Source organism: Curcuma longa, chromosome 9 (assembly GCF_044706935.1).
Source record: "Curcuma longa cultivar G26 ecotype Majalengka, Jawa Barat chromosome 9, ITB_CL_G26_1.1, whole genome shotgun sequence".
NCBI lineage: Eukaryota > Viridiplantae > Streptophyta > Magnoliopsida > Zingiberales > Zingiberaceae > Curcuma > Curcuma longa.
In genome coordinates this window covers 5,161,999-5,177,094 of record NC_133869.1, presented here as the reverse complement: position 1 = coordinate 5,177,094, position 15,096 = coordinate 5,161,999, and the positions used below count along the sequence as shown (strand labels likewise).

Sequence of the window (15,096 nt, the reverse complement as noted above, 5' to 3'; positions counted from 1 at the left end):
GTCCGAGAATGTTGGGAAGAAGTGAGGCTGTCACAGCATGACCTAGCAATAATTAACCTCCTCAAATCACCAAATGCATGCGTTCGATCGAGATTCCAGTTACTCAAAGCTAGATCATGCTGGCAGCTTCACTCTTTCCCTCGGGCACTGCACATGAAGCTAAGCTAAGCTAGCCATGGGATCATACAACAAGCTAAGAGGTTAGAACGAAACGAAACCCTACACCTCCATTCAAACGTATTGCAGGAGAGAATGAATTTATAGAGCCAAGAAGAGGAGGAGGAGGAGGAGGTGTTGTGCATACGATGAATTAAAGCCGAAGGTGGAGGTTGTTGAGCAGCTGGCTAGCGTAAAGTGGAGAGAAGATAGGAAGAAGAAGCTAAGGCTCATGCATGCATGTAAGTAAGTAGGATGGCAGGGGTTAGGGTTAGGGTTAGGGTTAGGGTGACAGTGTTACAGTGTTAAGAGCGTAGATAGGGATTTACGTAGGGTTGCAGCTAGCGGTGCATATATAGAGAGGGCGGCATGATGCAGGAGTAGTGAATTAGCTAGCTAGCTGAAGCTGAGCATGCGTAGGGTACTTGATCAAATATATTGCTGATATTAATTATATGAGTACAATTTTTTTAAATTAATAATAATTATTACAGGGAGAAAATACGTTAAAAGGAGTGGGGCATTAATTGAAGGCACAGGGAATCGCACTGTTTGGATGGGTGACCAGTGGATCATATATATATTGCAGAAGTTTCTTGTGAGGCTTTTCAGAAACTCGGTTCGTGAATTAATGATGGCCAAAATACAAAATGTATATAAATATATATAGGATGAGTAATGTTGGACTTCACTCTTTTTCTTGTTTGGGGTTAGAGATTTTAAGATGTCACATTAAATCTCTATACAGGATTATGAATAGATTAATAATAGTGTAGATTGGATTTATTTGAGACTTTGTAGGTTATATATATATAAGACTGTGATAGAAGTTCAGTCTCAATCAACTTCATGACCATGGATATATAGATATATCTTCCTATATATGGTCCTATATATGGATCTTATTGTAGAGTTAACAAAATCAGTCTTCAGACTGGACTTTGTTCTTAATACGAGTATCTGTGTCCCCTTGTTCATTCTATATTTTATTAATTTCTTCAGCCCTTGGCAACACTGTAGGTCTTGATTAATTCTGTATTTAGTTTCATGAATGTGTTTAGTTAAAAATGTTTGAGATGTTTAAGCTGGAGTTGTAACATTACTTTGATGTTAATTAATCAGATCTATATTATATATATATATATATATATATACATGCTCATAACTCATTCATTCCTTCACATTTGTATGTTAAACTGCAGATATCCATGAAAGTGAAATTGCTATCTTCACTTTGATAGAAAAATAAAGATTAAAGTGACATGGAATTTGAGAATGCTCAAAAGACATACTTAATTTTTGTTTTTCTTCAAAGAGAGCATCTGATTCCTATTTTATCCCTCCCATTTAAGGATGATAATTCCTCTGAATCCGATAAAAGATTTGATACCCGCGACCCAAATAGAGAAGAATATAGAGGAATTTTTTAGACATGATTAAATAATAAGATAATCGGGTATGGAGATTTTCAGATATGAGTATGGAGTTAAGTCTAGCAAAATTACCTATACCTGACTCTAATACTAGATTAAATTATATATATATATATATATATCCACTAATTATTTTTTTATTTCATCGGCAACTAATTAAAATAAAATAAGAAAATAAATCTGATTTTCTTCTTCTCTCTAATACCCTCATAGCCTATAGATGTTTATTCTGTTTTTATTAAATTATATTTTTTTGATATGGTGTTAATTCTAATATAATTTTATTAAATGATAGTAGTTGGATGAAATGAAAACAAATATTAATATAAAGGATATCCAATTCTTGGATGGATATGGAGATGGGGATGGATATTCATCCTCCGATAGATATGTGAATGAAAATGTAGATGAATATAATAAATAGGGATGGGGATAAAGATGGAGACAGAGGATATGGACTCCAATCCAAATCCGATCCATTGTCATCCCTACTACGACCAATGGCTGACATCTTTCCTCTCTTCTTTTTCCTCTTCAATTAAATTAAACTTTAATAAATAATCTCCTAAATTTATTTATTTTTTATTTTAAAATTTTAATAAAAAATAAAAATATTTTTTCTTTTTTTAATATCTAATCATAAAATAAAATTAATAATAAAAATTGATTTTATTTAAAAAATAAAAAATCACTTTGGTATTGATTTTAAAAAATTAGGACTACAACTTAAATACCAATATTGTTGTAATGCTAGTGTTTAAATATCAGTACCACTATATTGCTAATTTTTAAAAATGAATATCACTGTAGTGCTGATTTTTAAAATTCAACACTACAACGTAAAAACCAATACCGTTATAGTGTTAGTTTTATAAAAATCAGCGCCACAATGGGCTTGGTGTTTAAAAATCAACACCACGTAGATATCTGAACAAACTTCAATTGGTGCATAGAATATCCAATTTTAATATCCAAGTCAAAAGTTATAACCTCCGAAAATAGATATTTGGCACATAGACATAACTTATCATAGGGAACTAAACATGAACATCATAAATACCTTCATTGCACTATACTCTTCCATTACATGTCAACTTTTCAAAATTTCAAATCTCTTAGGTCCATCAAGGGGTTTCGATCAAAACTCATTAATTAACCTAAAAAGCTCTGATCAGACATATTTCAAGTGCTACAGATTTCTGAAATATCTTGAAGTCTATATGTGCTCAGAGATATCATCTTGAAGTCATTAACGGTTATTTTGAGAGATGTCGCAATCGCCTTATGGTTATACTATTTATTCGATAAATAGAAATTTACTATTTGAGTGCACATTCTCTATGTGTTTGATTGAATCTTAAACTCATTTACTAAATGTCCGTAATACGATTCATAGCCTAAGAGAATTTGTAATTGGATAACAACTAGTGAACATCTCTACATGTACAATTATGAATGTATTGAAAATATCCTTAGTCGAGGAATCGATGAGCACGGACGTCATCGATTCTGCTGAGACTAGCACATTTTAAACTTTTTGGTTTACCAAGCAGCCAATCTCATTGGCCGAAGACATTGAATGTTGAGAGTTAAACGTGGATGTTAATTAAAGGTAACTAGTTCATTGGAGTAACTTGCCTTGAGACTTTATATGAATTTATACATATGTCAATGAAGATCTCAGTGCAGCTTAAGTGCGAGTTTTCTTTGACTTGCGGGATTCAAGTCACCTTGATCATGGAGACTTATACTTTGACATCTTAAGCAAACATCTCCGAGGAGGTGTAGACCCGGGATAATTGGATTTAAGTCGAAGTGTCCGAAGATGTTTGAATAGTCCACAGAGGATTCATCGCTCTTTGTAAAAAGAGACGTATACCATGTAATTGCTTGTTAAGATTGTTACTGAAAATCTTTGGTCAAAGCATCACATGTCAAAAGTATGATACTCTTGGACACATGTACAAGTAACTTGAATCCATAGGACAAGAAAGTAAGTTTGGACTTAGTGTGATGTAGTCAGCCTAGTAGGGACTGACACATATAGATCATGTTCTGAACCAAGTAATTAAATATAAGACGGTGAAAGGAACAAGACATGTTTCATTATGACCGCTGAAAAATTTAAAAAATAATCTGGAATCAATTCACTACAAAAAAACAGGTTTTTAGGACGAATTTTTGGGACGAATAATATTCGTCGCCAATCAGCAACGAAATTTGGGACAAATAAATATTTCGTCGCTAATCTGCAACAAATTTAGCGACGAACCAAATATTAGTCGCCAATTTAGCAACTAAATTAATTCGTTGCTGAGTTCGTTGGGAAAAATAAATCGTCGCTAAATTCGTCGCAATTTGGACGAAAAATATATTCGTCGCCAATTTGGCGTTTTCGTCGCCAATTTGGCGACGAATAATTTTTCGTCGCCAATTTGGCGACGAATTTATTTTTCGTCGCCAAATTGGCGACGAAAATGTTTTTCGTCGCCAAATTGGCGACGAATATATTTTTCGTCGCCAAATTGGCGACGAATTTTGCGACGATTTATTTATTTGTTGCAAAAAACCCAACAGCCGAATAATTGTTTCCATATCCAACGTTAATTTGGCGACGAACGTCATATTCGTCGCCGATTTGGCGACGAATATTGTGTTCGTCGCCAATTTGGCGACGAATATGATGTTCGTCGCCAAATCGGCGACGAATAATCAAATTCGTTGCCAAATTGGCAACGAATTTGGGGACGAACTAGCTTTTGTTGGAAAAAGAACCTAGCCGAACAATTTTTTCCTTAATGTGACGCTAACTTGGCGACGAACAGAGTATTCATCGCTAAATTGGCGACGAATAAGTTTATTCGTCGCCAAATTGGCGACGAACAATGATGTTCGTCGCCAAATCGGCGACGAATATTTAAATTCGTCGCCAAATTGACGAATTTGGGGACGAATAGGTTTTGTTGGAAAAAACCCTAGCCGAACAAGTTTTTCTTTATTGTGAGGCTAACTTGGCGACGAAAAACCATATTCGTCGCCAAATTGGCGACGAATAAAACGTTTCGTCGCCAATTTGGCGACGAATAGGGTTTTTCGTCGCCAATTTGGCGACGAATAGGGTTTTTCGTCGCCAATTTGGCGACGAATTTTGCGACGAATTTGGTTTCGTCGCAAAATACTTAACTAAAACCCTAAGTCCGCTCACTTCTCTTCTCCCACGCGCACAGCCGCACAGCCGCCCTCTTTCGCCTCTCTCTTTCTCGCGATTTCTCCCGATTTCTCGCCGGATCGTCGCCGGATCTCTCCCTCGCCGCCGGATCTCTCTTCCTCGCCGCCGGATCTCTCTTCCTCGCCGCCGGATCTCTTTCCCTCGCCGCCGGTTCTCTCTGTCTTCTCTGCCGGATCTTTCTCGCCGATTTCTCGCCGGATCTCTCTCCCTCGTCGCCGGATCTCTCCCTCACCGCCGGATTTCCTCACGTGGTAAGCTTTCCCTCTTTTCTGCTGTGATTTTCGCCGTCGAGCGTCGCTGGCCGCCCCTAGCCGTCGCTGGCTGTCGGTTGCCGGCGCTGGGCGGCGCTGGCCGGCGCTGGGCGGCCCTGGGCGGCGCTGGGCGGCGCTGGCCGGCGCTGGGCGGCGCTGGCCGGCGCTGGCCGGCCCTTGGATGGCCCTGGCCGGCGCTGGTCGGCGCTGGGCGGCCCTGGCCGGCGCTGGATGGCCCTGGCCGGCGCTGGCCGGCGCTGGCAGGCTGGCCGGCCCTTGCATACCTTCAATTAGCAGCATTGCTGCATTAGTGCTGTTGGCTATTGTAATTTTGAGCAAACATTTGAAAGTCTAATAATAACTAACAAGAACAAGCATGATGAAATGTTATCACAATAGTGAGAAGACTATATATGCCCAAAATATTAGTCTATATTGCCTGTTAAACTTCAAATGCCTGTTAACTTTTGGATAATTAGATCCAATAACTTTTTGTACATTGAATGTTTAATTGTATAGATTTTGAATTATTTTCTCAACCAATTGTGATCGACATCATTGTAGCACTTAGCAAATAATTTAAATTTATTTCTGTTTTGTGATTTATAATTTAGATGATGTTGTATATTAAATTGGTGTCTCCAGTAGGAAAAAAAACATGGACGCCTCCTACATCTGTTAATTAGTTCTCCTGTTCAAAGAAAAAACACAAAATCCTAATTCATCAAACCCTAAATCCTAAACCTAAACCCAAAAATTCTAAACCCCTAAACCTTAAAAAATCATTAATCCATAAAAACATAATTAAACTCGTAAACCCTTAAACAATAAATCATAAACTCTAAAGCCCCTAAACACTAAACCCTAATTCCTCAAACCCTAGACTCCTAAATCCTCCCTCTAAATCCTAAACCTCTTACACCCTAATTCCTCAAACCCTAAATCCTAATCTTAAATCCAAAAACCCTAAACCCCCTAAATCTTAAAAAATTATTAATCCATAAAAACCTAAACTCGTAAACCTTTAAACAATAAATCATAAACTAACTCTAAAGCCCCTAAACACTAAACCCTAATTCCTCAAACCCTAAACCCCCTAAATCCTCTCACTAAATCCTATATCTATTAAACCCTAATTCCTCAAACCCTAAATCCTAAACCCAAAAATCCTAAACCTTAAAAAATAATTTGACTAAAGACTAAACCCTAAAACCTACAACTAAACCCAAAAATCCTAAACCCCCTAAACCTTAAATATTCACTAAATCATAAAAACCTAAACTCGTAAACTCTTAAACAATAAATGTTAAACTCTTAAAAAATCATAAATCTTAAATCCTAAACTTAAACTCAAAAACCCTAAACCTCCTAAACCTAAAGACTAAAGACTAAACCCTAAACTACAACTAAACCCAAAAATCCTAAACCCCCTAAACCTTCAAAATTCACTAAAATCTAAAACCTAAACCTAAACCCAAAACCCCCTAAACCTTAAAAAATCACTAAATCATAAAAACCTAAACTCGTAAACACGTAACCTATAAATCATAAACTTTTAAAAATTCTTAAATCTTAAATTCTAAACCCTAAGGCCTAAATCCTCCTCCTAAATCGTAAACCTCTTAAACCCTAAATCCTCCTCCTAAATCCTAAACCTCTTAAACCCTAAACGTTATAACAAGTGTTGATGATTTAAAAAAAAATTATTAATGAAATATATGTTAATATGTTTGAATTTGTGGATTTAGGAAAAATGCAGAACGCAAGAGGATGGTAACTGATGCTGCAGGTCAGAATATTTTTGCAGGAACTCCTCTGGTGTCGAAGGATGAAGGTAAAGACACAAAAGTTTCAATTAAAGCTCTTGTCTGAGAATGGTCAAGCAACTCAAACCAGAAGTGTTGAGGTGTATAGTAGTTATCCTTGATAATCCCCTTGAATTGGTTCTCTGTGAGGGTGCCAATATATTCTGATGCATCCGTAAAATCAAATCTGACTCCAATTTCTTTAAGTTCTTCTGTGTATTCCGTTATCTTTTCACCCTCCTGTAGTTTCTCGATTTAAATCTGACTCCAATATTCGTCGCCAATTGGCGACGAATTTTTGAGTTCGTCGCCAATTGGCGACGAATAAAGTTCGTCGCCAATTGGCGACGAAACTGTTTTTGTCGCCAATTGGCGACGAATTTTAGAGTTCGTCGCCAATTGGCGATGAATTTTAGAGTTCGTCGCCAATTGGCGACGGAACAGTTTTCGTCGCCAATTGGCGACGAAAATATTTTCGTCCCCAATTGGCGACGAACTCTAAAATTCGTCGCCAATTGGCGACGAATTTGGCGACGAAATTTTGAGTTCGTCGCAAAAAATGGCGACAATTGTGAGGATTTCGTCGCAGATTTTTGGCGACGACTTGATTGCGACTAATTTTATTTCGTTGCAAAATTCGTCGCCAAATTTTTTGGGACGAATTTTTTGTTAAAATTCGTCCCAGATTTCGTCGCAGATTGGTTATTTTTTTGTAGTGAGCGTTGCAAGTGGAGAGGAGTTGCTTGTGAGTTGCAACAACACCACTAGCCATGTCATTAGGAAAATTTCTTACGCATATCTATTAATTGTAAAGATTGTGTGAAAGTTAATTAAGCAAACCCCTTCTTCACGGTATAGTCATCGTGTATGTCATGCTCATAGCGACAAAGTCATCCAATTCATTTTCCAACAACAAAAAATAATTAATTAATTAAATAAAATCTAACTTCTTTCCTGCAAGTGAATGGACCTTGTGTGTGTATATACATACAAGCTAAGTATGGTCTTTCCTTCAACTCGTGAGTCAATCTAACTAATCTTCCTTAATCACTCAATGACTATTAGTTGTGGTTCTTCACGGTATAGTCATCGTGTATGTCATGGTCATAGTGACAAAGTCATCCAATTCATTTTCCAACAACAAAAAATAATTAATTAATTAAATAAAATCTAACTTACTTTCGTGCAAGTGAATGGACCTTGTGTGTGTATATACATACAAGCTAAGTTAAGTATGGTCTTTCCTTCAACTCGTGAGTCAATCTAACTAATCTTCCTTAATCACTCAATGACTATTAGTTGTGGTTGCAAGGGCCATTCTAATTAATTTATCAAAACATGTCATTTTCTTCTAATGATCTTATTGTTTAGCACTAGAGTATTCTGTCTAAGAGGATCATCCGAAAACAATTTTAATTTTTCTATATATGTTATAAAAAAAATTTATATATTTTAAACTGTTCAAATATATTTTGAAGTGAAGAAATGACCGGATCAATAATTAATATAATTAAAATAATTAATACATTCTACAAAACAAGACTTTGACTAGCTAAACTAAAGCTAGCATTGATTGTAGGATAATTTTACAAAATAAAGACTTTGACTAAACAAAGCTGGCATTGATTCAAGGAGACTTTGACTTTATACTGACCACATGACTGGTGGTTTTACAAACGAAGATAAGGGCATGTCATATTCATATTTAAATGTATTGTGGAAAATATTTAATGAGGTGATTAATTTTAATAGAGAAATATTAAATTATAAATCAACTTGACAATTATAATAAAACATAACAAAGATTATTTCTAGTCCTAATCATAATCGTAGTCAAGGCACTGAAAGTTTCTTAATTATGCATATCTATCAATTTGTTAATATTTTATAGAAGTTAAGCAAACCCCTTCTTCACGGTATTATCAATCTATCATAGTCACAATTATAATAAAACATAACAAAGATTATTTCTAATTCTAATCATAATCGTAGTCAAGGCACTGAAAGTTTCTTAATTATGCATATCTATCAATTTGTTAACATTTTATAGAAGTTAAGCAAACCCCTTCTTCACGGTATTATCAATCTGTCATAGTCATAATCTTTTATAGAAGTCATCCAATTCATTTTTCAAAAGAAAAAAAAAATCAAACTTACTTCCACACATGATTGAAAGGGCCTTGTGTGTGTATATTATATATACATGTTAAGTATGGTTTTTTCCTTCAATTTATGATTCAATCTAGCTACTCTTCCATAATCACTGTATGGCTATTAGTTGTGGTTGTAAGGGCAGCTATATTTCCTCTAAGCATGCTATTCTCTTCCTACTCATCTTATTGTTTAGCACGAGAGCATGCTGTGATGATCATCCAAATGCATCTAAGGGGATCAGTTGCTTGGAGAGTGAAAGGAGAGCTCTACTTGCTATCAAATCTGACTTGTATGAATCTGATCACTGGCTTTCTTCTTGGACTGGTTATGATTGTTGCAAGTGGAGAGGAATTGCTTGTGACAACACCACTGGCCATGTCAATAAACTTGACCTTCGCTTCCCAGTTGGTCTATATGGTTTTTTTGTCTACAAAAGTAAGGTAAATCCTGCTTTGTTTAAATTGAAGCATTTAAAATACTTGGATTTAAGCTTCAACAACTTCTCAACCCAAATGCCTACTATGATTTCCTCACTTGTCCATTTGGAACATCTTGACCTCTCCAATGCCAACTTTAATGGATTAATTCCACAACAACTAGGCAACCTTTCTAACCTAAGCTTCCTCAAGCTTAGTTGTTGTTTTCGGCATCCTTGGTATTCTTCTCTACTATGGTCAAATGACCTAAGTTGGCTCTCCCACCTAACTTCTCTAGAATTTCTAGACATGAGTTGTGTCAATCTCTCTTTGGCAACTACTTGGCCACAAGATGCAATACGAGCTTACACAAACAATTTATCAAGAAATCAAATAGAAGAAAATATTTCAGTGAATGTCACTACAAAGTTGAAGCATTTGGCACTAGTTGGTAATTCTTTAACAAAAGTTCCATTGAATATGAGAAGTCTTTTTCATCTTGAGTCTCTCGATTTATCTGGGAATTATATTACTAATGTGATATTTTTGAGCATGGCCAACCTTAGTTCCTTGGAGGATTTAGATTTGTCTTATAATCATATCACTGGAGAGATACCTCTCAGCATGGGCAACCTCTCTAGCTTGTTATATTTGGATGTGTCACATAATGAGTTTTCTGGACTTATACCGGATGTTTTGGGTAATCTCGTCAATTTGGAGGCATTATACCTATCTTATAATAATTTTTCTGGTCAAATACCTGAAAATATTGACAGACTTCACAACTTATGGTATTTTGAAGCATCACAGAATAACTTGATGGGGCAGCATTCCAATGAGTTTGGGTGATCTATGCAACTTGAAGGTTTTGGATTTATCTGGGAATAATATTGGTGGAGAACTAACAAATCTACTTGATGGTTTGTCTAAATGTCCACAAGGATCCAAGTTATGGAACTTTAACATTCATGGCAATAAGTTCAGTGGGTCAATCCCTTTCAGTCTTGGGCAATTAGCTCAACTGCAATCTTGTATATCTCATGGAATTCATTACAGGGCAACATGATATATGCTCACTTCTCCCAGCTCACCAACTTATTGAGGTTGGATACATCTTATAACTCCTTGAATTTGATTTTATCAGATGATTGGCTTCCTCCTTTTCATGCCGAGATTATCGATATGAGCTATTGTCATTTGGGAACTAGATTTCCTTCCTGGATTCAAACACAAACAACTTTGGAAGACTTATCTTTATCTGGAGTTGGACTTTATGGAAATATTCCAGATTGGTTCTCGGATTTCATTTTCAATAATTCACAATTACAACTTGACATAAGCTCAAACAATTTGAATGGTCAGTTACCTTCTAGTATATCTATCTCTATGGATCTATCAAATAATTCCTTTGAAGGAACAATTCCATTAAGCTATGCAAATTTTGAACATGTTGAAGAATTAAAGTTGTCTAATAACTATATCCATGGTAGTTTGCCAGCATTCTTTTGCAATTTCACTAGGTTAGAGTTACTACACCTATCCAACAATTACTTATCAGGCGAGGTCCCAAATTGCAATGGCTCATATTCAAGTAGTTTGCACTCCCTGCACATGAATGATAACAATTTGTCAGGACCATTTCCTTCTATCTTAAGAAATTGCGATGAATTAGTAACTCTTGACCTTGGTGGGAATAAATTTTCTGGTGAAATACCAGATTGGGTGGGAAGGAGCTTCCCGTTCCTAAAGTTTTTACGTTTAAGTTCAAATTCATTCCATGGTGCTATTCCAATGAGTATAGGAAATCTTGCTCTCCTCCAAATTTTGGATCTTTCATCCAACAATCTTATTGGGAGTATACCATCCACTATTGCAAATTTTAGTTCTATGGGTGTGGGACAAAACTACACTGATCTATTGCGTTTTAGCTATCGATTTTATTATCCTCATGCCTACCTGCCGAAGGAGGTAGAATATGAATTCAGAGATAACATTCTTATAACTGCAAAAGGGTTGACCAATGAATACACTAAGGCTCTTAGTGCAGTGGCAAGCATAGACCTCTCGAACAATGAGCTTTCTGGTGAGATTCCACAAGGGATCACGAAGCTACATGGCTTGTACTTCCTTAACTTATCCAACAACCATTTGACAGGAAGGATTCCAGAAAATATTGGTGCCATGTCAGAATTGGAGTCTCTTGACTTGTCGGTGAACCGTCTCATGGGAGAAATTCCTTTTGACCTATCTTCTTTGACCTTTCTCAGCTTCTTGAATCTCTCCTACAACAACTTGTCAGGAAGAATCCCAACAGGAGGTCAATTGTCAACCTTCAATGACTCGACCTATGCCGGCAATGAGGGCCTTTGTGGTGTGCCACTTCCAAAGTGTCCTGGTGATGACACTGCTAATCATTCACCATCTCAAATAGGAGAAAATGAAGAAGGTGACAAGCTTGAAAGAGTTCTGAATTATACCTTCATTGTGATGGGGTTCATAGTTGGTTTTTGGGCATATTTTGGCATGATTATGATGAAAAAGTCCATAAAGGTTGCTCTCTTCCAGTTGGTGGACAAGATGTATGATTGGGTGTATGTGCAACTCTCGCTGAAGATTGCAAAGCTGAAGTTGAAATGGCAAAAATGAGCTTAAGCCCTTGAACTTTCAAGTAGCGAAGAGGGATATGATTGCTTCCTTATTATATAGTTGATCATATTTAGTTGTTGTGAATGTTATAATTGTGTATGATGAAAGTGTGGTGTGAAAGTTGAAACGATAAAAGCTGAAGCTATAGCATGGTGTGATGATGTTATTCTATGATATTTTTGCTCTACAAAAAAAAAGAAGAAAAATAGAGATGTAATTTAATATTTTGAACATCTTTATGTAATGGTCATTTTGGTAATCAATAATCAGGCAACATATTAAGTATTATATACAGTACTTTGGTGCGTCATTAATTAATTACTTGTAAAGTTTTTTTTTTTCATTCTCACAAGAATCTAAATGTTAATTTTTTTGAAAAAAAGAGAAGTCAAACAGTATGAGAGAGTTCTACCGCAACAGAGTATTGAGATTTCAAACAATCTCCATGCTCCAATTTGAGGATGAAATGAGTTCGATTAATAGAAAATTCTGGTCTGATTCAACTAGAAAAACTTGAGGATCTACGTAGCAAATCAAACCCAAACTTCAAAAGATCCAGTCCTATTGCATGAGTTCGATTTGAATGCTGATGTAGCTTAAGAAATGGGGAAAATGTCGAGTTCTTTATCCCTTTGCAGAATATACACATCCAAATAGTTTTATTATAACAACGAGATGCCCATAATTTAACTACAGCAAAAGCAAACAAGAAATACAACAAAAGTTGCATAAAGGCCCAGAAAGAACTTGCATCCACTCATCACTTTGTTGTCTCATACTCTATATCTGCCATTGGTCTTCAAGGAACATGTCCAAGGTTCTGCATCACTAAAAACGCATTGCATAAGATACAACAATAGTAAAAAAATTGGATTAATGTTTAGAATAATCTTAAAAATCCATCTGGAGTATCTAAATTTAGTTGCAAATTATATAATTGGAGAGGTACCTTTAAGCATGTGCAATTTTTTCCCCTTGTAGTATTTAGATTAATTTATCTTGAAATCATATCACTGGAGAGATGCCTTAATTTGAGCATGAACCACCTCACTGGCTTGTTACATTTGGGTTTGTCACCTACTGGATATTTTGGACATATACCAGATTTTTTGGGCAACCTTGCTAGCATATTACATTTGGCCGGATTTGTCATCTAATGGATATTTTGGATGTGTACTAGATTTTTTGGGCAACCTAACCTCTCTAGCTTGTTATTGTTGAATCTGTCATACAATGAATTTTCTAGACATATATCAGATGCTTTGTACAATCTCTTCTATTTGGAGGAGTTATTCCTATCTGATAATAATATTTCTTCCTATTTGTTCGCTGAATCAACTCTATTAATCAAAAGAATCTTCAAAGGTTGACCAGTCAATTCACAACAATCCCGAGAGACTGTCGGTACACACGAAGCGAAGAGACGAGACTGCACACCTCACACAGTAAGCAAACGGCTAACTCTCTTTCTAAGTAATGCGATACAACGATCCTTCGATATCATTATCATACCCTTAACGCTTGGCCAGATTTACATTAAACAGCCACTTCAACAAAGAAATTAACAAAAGGAAAAAAATATAAAACAACTAAAATCATCGGCCTACTTCCTCGCCTTCTTCGCCGGCGCTTTCTTCGCCGGAGGCGCTGCCGCCTTCCTCTTGGATGCGGCCGGAGCCTTCTTCGGCGGCGCTGGCTTCTTCGACGGTGTGTCCTTCGTCGATGTCTTTGGCGCCTTAGAAGCCGGTGCGGGGGACTTTGCTTTCGATCGTGTCACGGCTGGCTTGGACTTTGCGGCCGCAGGCTTTGACTTAGGCTTCGGCTTAGGTTTGGCCGCCGCTGGTGCTTTAGGCTTAACCTTCGAGTTCGCCGCTGGCGGAGCAGGCTGCGCCTTGGACTTAGCAGCCTTTGCTGGCTTAGCCTTCGCCTTCGGATCCGAATTAGACTTTGTTTTAGCAGCAGGAGCCGCCTTGGCTTTGGGATTGGCGGCTGTAGCAGGCTTCGACTTGGACTTGGCCGCTGCCGGGCTAGCCTTGGGCTTAGCTGTAGCAGGCTTCGCAATGGGTTTCTTAGGGACGGTTTTAGGCTTAGGCTTCGATTTGGACTTAGGCTTTGCCTTCGGCTTGGCCAGGGCAGCCGAGGAAGATGTGGCCGGAGCACCAGGGAGCTTGTATGAATTCTTTACCTTCTTCAGCTTTCCAGCGGCCACGAGCTTCTTCAGCTGGCCGAGGAGGATCTTCCTAAAGTTCCCAGGGAGGTGATCCTTCTGCTTGTCCTCGATGTACTTGCCGATTGCGTACTGGCTCGATCCAGCACGCTCCTTCAACGTCACGATCGCCTCGGTAATCATCTACATATCCCGACTAGAAACTCACAATCGAGATTTATCCTAGACCAAGATCCAATCGACGAGGGAGATACTGTTGTTACCTCAGCGTAGGGCGGGTGTGAGGAGAGCTTCCGGGGACCTGACGGCTTCTTCTTAGGCTTGGGCTCCTTCTTTTCCTTGGGAGGATTGACATCGCCGGCCGGATGCGCTTCGGCAGCCTCCGCGCCGCCTTCAGCCGGGACTTCAGCACTGGACGGATCAACCAAGGTTTCACCGGCCGCCGTGGCGACTTCTACCTCTTCCTGCGCCATCCCGGGACCTCTGGTACTTGGCCGGATCTAAGACACAGATCTGGGGGTCGATTGAAGAGATGGTTAAGAAGCCGGAGGAGGAAGGATTTAAATATAAGACTGAAGGGAGAACGACGAAAGCTGATTGGCTCACGGGTTCTTCCCACGGATCGCTCCCCCAGCCGCCTTCAAATGTGAGCCCTCAGATGGGATGCTACCAACGGTCAAGATGGAGTTAAGGCCAGCGGCCAGGTTGTAGTGTGGGTGGGCAGGGAGTTTTGGACTTGGATAGAGTGTGCTTCTTTTCTCACTTTGCAGGACAATAACTCAAGAAATATTCAACTAAATTCCCCAAAATTTTCATCACTCTACAGCTATTGAACTTGG

The 15,096-nt window shown here is 37.8% G+C and overlaps 1 protein-coding gene and 1 pseudogene across 1 annotated transcript; one reads left to right on the top strand and one right to left on the bottom strand.

The window, feature by feature from the left end:
• Window positions 1-9,141: 9,141 nt before the first annotated feature.
• On the top strand, window positions 9,142-12,354 carry LOC141835188 (receptor-like protein EIX2; annotated as a pseudogene).
• Window positions 12,355-13,536: 1,182 nt separating this feature from the next.
• On the bottom strand, window positions 13,537-14,769 carry LOC141834978 (uncharacterized). Its single transcript, XM_074722384.1, has 2 exons — window positions 14,521-14,769; window positions 13,537-14,440 (listed from the first exon to the last, which is right to left on the bottom strand). The coding sequence occupies exons 1-2, from the start codon at window positions 14,728-14,730 to the stop codon at window positions 13,694-13,696; spliced, it is 957 nt and encodes a 318-aa protein (XP_074578485.1). The 5' UTR covers window positions 14,731-14,769; the 3' UTR covers window positions 13,537-13,693.
• Between the last annotated feature and the right edge of the window lie 327 nt (window positions 14,770-15,096).

Coding starts and splice junctions, on each gene's coding strand:
- LOC141834978 (XM_074722384.1), bottom strand. CDS start 14,730: ATGGCGCAGGAAGAGGTAGAAGTCGCCACGGCGGCCGGTGAAACCTTG. Junction 14,441..14,520: donor CACACCCGCCCTACGCTGAG/GTAACAACAGTA, acceptor CGGGATATGTAG/ATGATTACCGAGGCGATCGT.